We start from the raw sequence: 10,797 nt of genomic DNA, 5'->3' as shown, positions 1-10,797 counted from the left end.
TAGACTCCAGAGAACCAAATAGCCCTATTAAAAAATGAGGTACAGAGCTAAACAAAGAATTCTCAACTAACGAATACTGAATGACTGAGAAGCACCTAAAGAAATGTTCAACATCCTTAGTCATCAGGGAAATACAAAGATCATTTTTAATTCTTTGATTTTCATTTGTTTCTGTCTCTTTAAAAATGTTTGTCGTTCATTTGATGTCTGACAAAATTAACATGTAAAGAAAAAAAATTAATGTTTTATAATCCTGTAAAATGCTTTCTCTGATCCACTCTCCACTGAAAACGAAGATAGACAGACAACTCCTGAATTTTAGTTAGAACTCATAGCCTCAACCATAGTAACAGGGCTCAGCTTTTTATCTTACCTTCCTCATCGGTGAGACGTTGCACAGAGGCATCCAGAGAAAATCTTTTTCAATTACATGAAAGTTTAGCTATAAGTTACTGTATAACATAAGCCATATTTAAGCTTTGTAACTGGTTAGTGTCTCATGCTCCAGGGAATAGCATCACCTACATCCACATGAAGACAGACAGTCCTGCTTAAACTCAGTGCCTCACAGGGAAAAGGAGAACAAACCAAAGAGATATGATAGCGGAAGGGGGCCTTGTTGGGAGGGGGAGTTTGGTGGTGGGAACAGGTTAAGGGCGGGGCAAGTGAGTGTGACCAGAATGTATTATCTACATGTAGGAACTGTGAAAGCATAAGTTAATATTACTAAAAACAATGCTAGACATGAAATTATGGTATAAGGATTCTGCAAGTTTATTAGAAAACTATATCTATTTGGTCTATACTAATTTATGAAAGGAAAAGAGCTGGTATTTAATGAGAATAGAGATAGGAATTATTACATACCTGAGGCTGGTCATCTCCTCTGCCATTGAGCCTCCTCGGTTCCTCCACTGACGTCACTCTTCCATATGGCTCTGCTGACAAATGCACATGTGTGATGAGAGCATGCGACTTAGAACTATCCCATAAGGAAACGAGACATTATAAAGTAGAAAGCAATAAACAAGAACAATTTTCATTTTCCTTTTGAGAGTGGAGTATTTTATTTTAATATTAATTTTAGCTAATTCTATAAATATATTTAAAGAAAAATATTTCTAATTGCTCAAACGTTTCATAATCCTCTTGGAGACACACTGGATAATATTCAGCATCAAGAAGACTTTTCCACAAGTAAAATGGCAGATTAGAAGCAGCCTCTGTGTACTGCAATAAAGGGGATGAGTCAGGATGACTAAGAATAGACTTTCCAGCAAGGGTTTCTGAAACACTACCTTGTTCTTCTGTTCTAGTTCCTGGCTCTGTCAATTCTTCCTATTAAAAGTGAGAAAAAGAGAAACACGACTGAAAACATCTATTTACTCACCTACTTACCCACTAAATGAATTGTTAAGACAAAAAATATTTGCTGTGTTTATCAAATAATGGCACAATTATGGCTCAAGCTGGAAGTAGAAGATAAGATTCTTCTCTTCATCCAAGAATGAGTAGAGTTATATTTAACAATTGAGAATGGAAGTGAATCATCCATTACTTCTATACTTGAAAGGAGTATAGGGAGGAGCACCTAGAAAAGTCGGTTCTGGACTGAGGAAAGCTGGCTCAGCCATTCAGAACACTGGCTGCTCTTCCAGAGGACCCAGTTCAAATCCCAGCACCCACATGGCAGATTACAACTGTCCACAGCTCCAGTTCCAAGGGATCTGACACCCTCACAAAGACATCGCATGTCAGCAAAATACCAATGTACATGACATAAAATAAATGAATCATTTAAGATATTAAAAAGAAAGAAAAGTCATTTCTACTTCTGAAGCCCAGGAAATACTACACACACAGGATGATATGCCAAAGCAAAGAAAGCAAAGGGAGGTATGAAAGCAATTCTGGGACAGAGGAACATGAGCAAAAGTGTGGGAGATAGAAGCAAGGCAAACGGACTGTGAGCGTGATATGCTAGAAGTAGAAAAGAAAAGTAGAAGTATGGCTGCTGGGAAGGAGATGGATGTCTAAGAAAGAGAATTAAAGCCAAGCCGTGAAATATATTTTTCATGCTATACTGTGAATATTTGCATTCCTCTGACTGAAACCTACTCAACAAACAGCTAAGTCTGACCATCATAGATAGACATAAGAGAGCTCGTCTTTGCAGCCGTGTAGACATGCACAAAGGGAGCATGTAGAGAAGGAGGCAGAGTTTATTTTGTCATTGGTACAAAGGCACATCCCACTAGTAAGGCATGAAAAGTGGTCATGCAGTATGAAATGAAGTCGCTTGTAAGTAAGAATATAGATGATGTCAGAGAGGAGGGAGTCTAGGATGAGTCAGAGAGAACCAGGGTCAAAGTCTCTCCTTGTAACTTCTTAAATTAAGGCAACCAGGCACTTAGAAGACCGATCAGAATAAATTTGTGAAGTGTAGAAACTGAAGACCTTACTCAGGAAATACATTTTGGATTTTAGGAAAAGAATTATTTACCACATATAGTTAGATGCTGTGTTGGTCTGAATAGGAATGGCACCCATAGGCTCATGTATTTGAATATTCGGTCATTAGGGAATGGTGCTACTTGACAGAGGTTAGTGGGTGTGGCCCTGTTGGAGTAGATGTATCCTTGCTGGAGGAAGTATGCTGCTGGGGTGGGCTTTGGCTTCAAAAGCCCAAGCCAGGCTCAATGTCTCTCTCTCTTCCTGCTCCCTATGATTCCAGATGTAGAACTCACAGCTTCCTCTCCAGCACCACGTCAGCCTGCATGCCACCATGCTCCTTGCCAGGCTGATAATAAACCAAATCCCTGAAACTGTAAGCAAGCCCCAGTTAAATGCTTTCCTTTATAAGAATTGTCTTGGTCATCATGTCTTTTCACAGCAATGAAACACTAACACCGATACTATAAATAAACGATAGAACCAGCCAAAGATACAGAAATTTCAACACTGAAAAGAGGAAGGGTAAGGTTAGGGCGTCCCTACACCTTTCACAGACACCAATTTTGTCATAAACTGTCATGTGTTGGCAAAATGTTTTTGTACATTGTGTAAAGTTTACCCTTGTATTATTTCAGGCATTGATTTCTCTATCCTGTTATCTGGTTATGTTTTTTCTTAGAAGCTCCTGTCTCAAGCTTTTATAAAAACCTTGCTCCTCATTCATTCCCTGCCTTGCTAATAAAAGCCAACAAGCCAATACAGAGCTTTAGAGAGAATAAGGTGGGACTTCTGATTCTAGGATGGGTGGAGAAACAGACAGGAAGGAAGGAGGGCAGCCATGAGGAGAGAGGATGAGGAAGCATCAGGAGAAGACAGTTGGAACAAGAAAGGACCAAAAAATGCAAGTAATATGGGAATGTTGTCTTGGTGGAAGCCTGACTTGCTTGGAGATTTAGCATGGAGTAATAATTGTTCAGTATTTGGCTCAAGGTAGTTATTTTTTTTAATTGGATATTTTTTTAATTTACATTTCAAATGTTACCCCCTTTCCCGGTTTCCCTCTCTCCCGGAAATACCCTATGACATCCTCCCTCCCCCTGCTTCTATGAGGGTGTTCCTCCACCCACACACTCACTCCCACCTCCCCACGCTTGGTTCCCCTACACTGGGGCATCTATTGAGCCTTCACAGGACCAAGGACCTCTCCTTCCATTGGTGCATGACGAGGCCATCCTCTGCTACACATGCAGCTAGAGCCATGTGTACTCCTTGGTTTATGGCTTAGTCCCTGGGAGTTCTGGGGGTTCTGGTTGGTTGATATTGTTGTTCTTCCTATGGGGTTACAAACCCCTTCAACTCCTTCAGTCCTTTCTCTAACTCCTCTCTTAGGGATCCCAAATTCAGTCCAATGATTGGCTGCTAACATCTGCCTCTGTATTTGTAAGACTCTGGCAGGGTCTCTCAGGAGACAGCCATATCAGGCTCCTTTCAGCAAGTACTTCTTGGCATCCACAATAGTTTCTGGGTTTGTTAGCTATATATGGGATGAATCCCCAGGTGGGGCAGTCTCTGGGTGGCCTTTCCTTTAGTCTTTGCTCTAAACTTTATCTTCAGATTTACTCCTGTGAGTATTTTGTTCTCCTTCTAAGAAGGACTGAAGGAAGGAAGACACTTTGGTTTTCCTTCTTATTGAGCTTCATGTGGTCTGTGAATTGTATCCTGACTATTTGGAGCTTTTAGGCTAGTATCCACTTATCAGTGAGTGCATACTATGTGTTTTCTTTTGCGATTGGATTACCTTATTCAGGATAATATTTTCTAGTTCTATCCATTGGCTCAAGGCAGTTTTAATAAATCTTAGTCTCATTGTGTGGTTATTTGGGGAATTAGCTGGTTGAGGAATAACTGCTGCCATACTAATTGTATGAGTCTATATTAATATAATATTCATTTTACAGTCATGTGTTACCATACACAATATTTTTTATTTATTTAGAACTTTGTTATAATTTGTATTAGTAATTATTTTTTTTTCAAGACAGGGTTTCTCTGTATAGCCCTGGCTGTCCTGGAACTCACTCTGTAGACCAAGCTGGCCTTGAACTTAGAAATCCACCTGCCTCTGCCTCCCAAGTGCTGGGATTAAAGGCGTGCGCTACCACTGCCTGGCAGTAATTAAATTATACATTATTGTAAACCAAAAATTTGAAATGCTGCAGGAAGACTCCTTAGTTCAATTAGGTTTTCAAAAGTTTCAATTTCAATTGTAGGTGAGTCTTGTGTACATTTGAACTGAGACATTTTAGGCTTCACTGGGCCACACAGCAAGGGCTCATGACATTTCAGTTGGAGAGAAGGATTATTTTCCCAGTGGCAAGGATCAAATTTAGAGCCTTGCATGTGTAGGCAGGTGCTTTGACACTGACTACATCCCACACACCCTGCTGCTATGAAATAAGATCTTATTATGGAGTTCAGGCTGGTTTTGAACTGGTGATCCCCACAGGTGCCAATTTATTGGGCTGCAGAAGAGATGTTTGAGTGATCATAGAATGAGGCACTGTCAAGGATCACTCACGTCAACGTGAGAAAACTATTATCCCCCACCTTAAGCTCACACAGCTTTCCCATTCCCCATGAACACCACATCTACAGTTCCAAACCTGGTATGGCAGCCAAGCATTTCAGGTCAGATCTGGTTCTTAAAAGTAAAGCTACCTTTATCCTAATTGAACAAATCTATTCAGTCATGATCCAAGCATAGACTTTGTTTCACAAGAGGAGAAAGAGTAAAAATCTGAATCAACAGGATTCTTGACTTTATAAAAAACAAGAACATTTACATGTAAAGATTGAACACCTATGTGTAGCCCAGGCTGAACTCATGACTCTCCTGCCTGTATCTCCTTCAGCAAATCCTGCAGGTGTGGAGGTTCTTCAGAATATTGGAAATAGATCTATCGGAAGACTCAGCAATACCACTCTTGGGCATATACCTAGAAGATGCCTCACCAGGCCACAGGAGCACGTGTTCCACTATGTTCATAGTGGACTTATTTGTGATAGCCAGAAGCTGGAAACAGCCCAGATGTCACACAATGGAAGAATGGATACAGAACACACACACACACACACACACACACACACACACACACACACATATATGCACACACACAATGGAATACTATTCAGCTATTAAGAATGAAGACATTGTGAGTTTTGCAGGCAAATCGATGGAAGTAGAAAATATCATCCTGAGTGAAATAACTCAGACCCCAAAGGACATGCATGGTATATACTCACTAATAAGTGGATATTAGCTAAAAAAAGTACAAGATATCCAGGATACAATCCACAGAATTCAAGAAGGTTAACAAGCTGAAAGGTACAAGTGAGGATGTCTCAATTCCACTTGGGAGGGAGAGGAAAGCAACCACAGGGAGCAGATGGAGGGAGGGGCCGGGGAGGGGGGAAAGGGGAACATGATCAGGTATTGGGGATGGGAGAGAAACAGGAGTGAAGCCCTGAGGGCCAGCAGAATGAATGGAAACAAGCAATCTTGGGAGGTAGATGGTGGGGGACCCTCTAGAATGTACCAGAGACCTGGGAGGTGAGAGACTCTCAGGACTCAAAGGGAAGGACCTTAGATGCAATGCCCAACAGTGGGGAGAGGGAACTTGTAGAGTACACCTCCAGAAGACAGTCCATCAAGTGGAGGGATAAGGTTGTCATCCCACAGTCAAAAACTCCGACCCAGAATTGTTCCTGTCTGAAAGAACTGCCAGAACAAAAATGGAGAAGAGTCTGGGGAAAAGGAGGTCCAGTGACTGGCCCAAATTGGGATCCAGCTCAGGGGGAGTCTCTAAGGCCTGACACTATTACTGATGGATGCTATGGTGTGTTTACAGACAGGAGCCTAGCATGGCTGCCCTCTGAGAGGCCTAACAAGCAGATGACTGAGGTAGATGCATATATTTACACCCAACCAATGGACAAAAGCCAAAGATGCCTGTCATTAAACTAAGGGAAAGGCTGGAAGAAGTTGTGGAGGATGGCAATCCCATAGATAGATCAGCAGTCTCAACTAACCCAGACCCCTGAGATCTCTCAGACACTGAGCCACTAACCAGGCAGCATACACAGCTGATACAAGGTCCCCAACATATATACAGCAGAGGACTGCCTGGTCTGGCCTCAGTGAGGGAAGATGCACCTAACCCTTGAGAGACTTGAGGCTTTACGGAGTGGGGAGGCCTGGTTGGTGTCATCCTCTTGGAGACAGGAGGGGAGGAGGAATGGGATGAGGAACTATGGGAGGGCGGACCAGGAGAGGGATAACAAATTTAAAAAAAGGTAGAGTTGTAGACACTGTGACATCTTAAATTTTATAACCATGAAAATAAAGATTGAACAACTCTGAATGCTGGGTGGGACTTCTAGTAGGAAGCATGGGTTCCCTAATAGGGAGTAGAGTTTTGTTATAGAAGTATGGAGTGTCCTCATAGTTGCAGTTATTAATGGAAATATCATCTGTATGTAACTTTAAATATTCTGCTTCATGATCATTCTTTCCTTATGAGGTTTCTCATATAATATTCTTGTCACTGTTAATTTTGTCAGTTTTGCTCAGTTTCCACTCTTTAAAGCATTTATCATTCACTTGGTGTCTTCTACAACCAACATGTAAAGAAATGCCATAAGACTGACATATAGTAAATATAAACATCAAATTAATATTACACTGTATTTAAATGAGTTAACATATCATGTGTTTACTTAAATTAGACAGAGCCCAAAGACAATCGGAATCCACAATAAGGACCTGCTTCTGTACACTGGGCACAAGGGTATGGTAACACAAAACTACAAGTACATGTCTTCTGAGGAGATAGAACAGTGGCCATTACACATAACCACCCTGAGCTCCAACTGTGTAATAACAGAGCTCAGGTTTTATCTCACCCTCTTCATTATGTGAGCTAGTTGCCCAGAACAGCAAGAAATATTTAGAGAAAACCTTCTTCGGTTCCGATGATATCAGTTATATGTGACTATATATTCCAAGGCTGGTTTAAGTTTTGTAGCTAGGGTGATTAAAAGTAAATATTGAATGTAAAATATTGATGATGATTATAAAAGTTTATTCAAAAATGATTCGCTTTGCCTCATGCTACGTTATTACATGAGAGGCACAGAGTTAATGTGAGATGTGACGAGGAGCTACTACAGGTCTGACGCTGGCTGTTTCCTTTGCCATCGAACCTTCTTAGTTCCTCCACCGACCTTCTCCAGCTGGCTCTGCTGACAAATGCATATGCATAATGAGAGCATGTGACCTAGAATTATTCCATAAGAAAACGAGACTTTATAAAATTAAAAACAAGACTACTTGGCAAGTGGAGAGTTTTGTTTATTTAGTCGAATATATTTTGAAATATTAAAACTATTTATCTTTATTCTGTATGTGTATTTTGACTGCAGGTAGCTCAACTGTGTGCATGCCTGATACCTGTGGAAGGGTGCCAGGTCCCGTGGAACTGGAATGGTTGTGAGACTCTATGTAGATTCTGGGAAGTGATACTGGGCTTTCCACAAGAGCAGGAAGTTATCTTAGCCAGAGCCCCAAACTAAAAACCAAACCAAACCCCAGAACAAAAAAACAACTTTGAATTGCCTAAACTTGTCATAAAATGATCTGGGAAAACAGAAGATGTGGCTAGGCACTGAACAGATCAATTCACAAAGCTTTTGGGGCAGTTTGGGAATTACTCATATGTAATTTGTAAGAGAGATCAGAGAAAACAAGAAGCGATAGGTTCTATAGTGAGAAGCCAAATTTCAAGGAGCAATGAAAATTACAAAGGGATAAAAGGATAAAAATATTGAAAAGGAATGAATCTCACATTTGGATTTATATAATTTACATGTATCAATTTCTCCCTTCCTTCCCTCCCTTTCTTCCTTCCCTCCCTGCCTCCCTCTCTTCCCCCCTCCATTCTTCTTCCCTCCTTTCTCTTTTTGAGGTTGGCCCCTACAATAGGGCACGTCCCAGGTTGTCCTTGAACTCTTGCCCTTCCTACCTCAGCTTCTTCTTCTTCTTCTTCTTTTTTTTTTTTTTAAGTTTTTTTTTTGAGACAGGATTTCTCTGTATAGCCCTGGCAGTCCTGGAACTCACTCTGTAGACCAGGCTGGCCTCGAACTCAAAAATCTACCTGCCTCTACTTCCCAAGTGCTGGGATTAAAGGCATGTGCCACCACTGCCCGGCCTACCTCAGCTTCTTAATACCTGAAATTACAAGTGTAATTCCACCTTTGTTTGTCTTAAAGCTTCCAGTGTAGCTTAGGAGATTTTCATAGACATTCATCAGCATCATTTTTAATGCTTTAATGTCCTCTATCAACATATGGCAAATTGTGGTTATTTTTTTCTGAAACATTACCTTTTCCATGTTTTCCAGTTCCCGACTCTGTTGGTCCTTCCTATTAAAACAAAACCAGACAAACAAACAAACCAACAAACCTTCAGAAAACACGTTAACTCACTTCCTCACCCATAAGTAACTTCTGAGACCACAGTGTTTACTGTGTCATCAAACGATATGTAACTGGCTGGAGAGATGGCTCAGTGGTTAAGAGCACTGACTGCTCTTCCGAAGGTCCTGAGTTCAAATCCCAACGACCACATGGTGGCTCACAACCATCTGTAACAAGGTCTGACACCCTCTTCTGGTATGTCTGAAGACTGCTACAGTGTACTTACATATAATAAATTAATCTTTAAAAAAAAAAAGAAGCTGAAAAAAATAAAAAAAAAAACCATGATATGTAACAGTCCTACATCAAGCCAGAAATCACCTAGTGAGATCAGAAAACGAATTATCCACCAAGTTTACAATGGAAACGATTATTGCTAGGGATTCATAGAAGAGTCAGTTGTTACTTTGAAGCCTCCTAGGAAGTACTATACACACAGGATGTTTTGTCAGGGTCAGAGAAGGTAAAGGCAGGTGTGAAGGCTATATGAAAGCAAGGAAAAGTAGACCATGAAAGCTGTGTGCTTAAACTATAACATAGTTGCTGGGGATAGCATGAATACCTCAGAGTCCTGGAGAACCACAAAAGATCTTTTTTGTGTGTGTGCTGGAATATGAATCCCCTTTTTTGCAATTAAAATCTGTGCATAAGTAGGTAAAAAGCCACCCTTCCAGTTGTGTAACATATATGAATGTTGTGTGAGGAGACATGATAGAAATGGATATTCATTTTATATATTTACTGATTGCTTAACAATTTTGTAAATGTATACAACACATCTTGATATCCACCCCAACTCCCCTGCCCTTATCACATCATCTTCCTAACTTCATGACCTTCTTATATATTTATTTGTAATCTACAGATCCAGTTAGTGCTGCCAGAAGGTCATGAATACAGGGTCATCCCTGGGTCATGTGGAACCTACTACCAGTGCTCATACTCCTAAAGAAAAATGACTCCTCCTCCCCAGTAGTCATACATTGCTAATGACTCCCCCTCCCCAGTAGCCATGCATTGCTAATACTTCCTCTGCTAGAGGTAGAGGGCTTAGGAGTCCCCCTCCTTCTCTGCAGGAGCTTTTGAATGGCTTGATCTTGGGTAGATCTTGGGCAAGTAACCACGGGTGTGTGGGTTCATGTGTGCAACAGCCCCATCATATCCCGAGGACAACATTTCAGTCTCCCTCCCCACCTTCCGGCTCTTACATCCATTCTTTTCCCTTTTCCAAAATGTTTACTGAACTTCATTGGGAGCTCAGTGTTTATTATATTTGTTTGTTGGGGCCAGTGCTTGTTATATTCATGAACCCCATGAGTACGGCACAAAATCATGTGGAGGATATGAAGACACAGGTGAGTGCCTGGATTGGTGTATCAGGACTGATGGAGTCAAGGTATCCCCTGCTTCAGTGTTTGAATTCTATCCCCCACCATTGTCATAGCCTAGGATGGGGAAAGTGGATGGCAAAATAGATTAATAGAGAGACAGGGAAGGGCCAGGGGAGGGTCAATGTCAGCACAGTTATTTGGAACTTACCCCAGCTGGGGTACCCAGAGGATTTAGGAACGGATCAGAGCAATGTGCTAGGTCTTGGGTTTGAAGATTTGACTCAGGAGAAGCTTATGTGTTTAGAAAGATGAATACTTGTAGTTTGTCTCTAAACTCTAAACAATAAGCCATGTAAACCACACTTGACATCTGTATTTAAAAGGGAGGGAGGATAGCTTCAACTCTTTCGTATTTGCACATTTGCTTCCAGTTTTAAAAAAAATACTCAATTTGGTTATGTATCAGCTTATTTCTGTG

The 10,797-nt window shown here is 41.0% G+C and overlaps 1 protein-coding gene across 11 annotated transcripts in view; it reads right to left on the bottom strand.

The window, feature by feature from the left end:
- LOC116102886 (ankyrin repeat domain-containing protein 26-like) overlaps window positions 1-10,797 on the bottom strand; it is an 88,883-nt gene that overhangs the window by 54,053 nt on the left and 24,033 nt on the right. For 10 of the 11 annotated variants that reach the window (XM_031388126.1, XM_031388133.1, XM_031388129.1 and 7 more), the window contains 3 exons: window positions 8,895-8,934; window positions 1,299-1,338; window positions 868-941 (listed from right to left, as the gene is read on the bottom strand). In XM_031388126.1, the coding sequence (XP_031243986.1) occupies window positions 868-941; window positions 1,299-1,338; window positions 8,895-8,934 (154 nt within the window). The remainder of the gene's footprint in view (window positions 1-867; window positions 942-1,298; window positions 1,339-8,894; window positions 8,935-10,797) is intronic. The other variant, XM_031388127.1, reaches the window with a different exon arrangement.

Source organism: Mastomys coucha, unplaced genomic scaffold (genome assembly GCF_008632895.1).
Source record: "Mastomys coucha isolate ucsf_1 unplaced genomic scaffold, UCSF_Mcou_1 pScaffold21, whole genome shotgun sequence".
In the NCBI taxonomy this organism is placed as follows: domain Eukaryota; kingdom Metazoa; phylum Chordata; class Mammalia; order Rodentia; family Muridae; genus Mastomys; species Mastomys coucha.
This window is presented reverse-complemented; position numbering and strand designations above follow the sequence as displayed.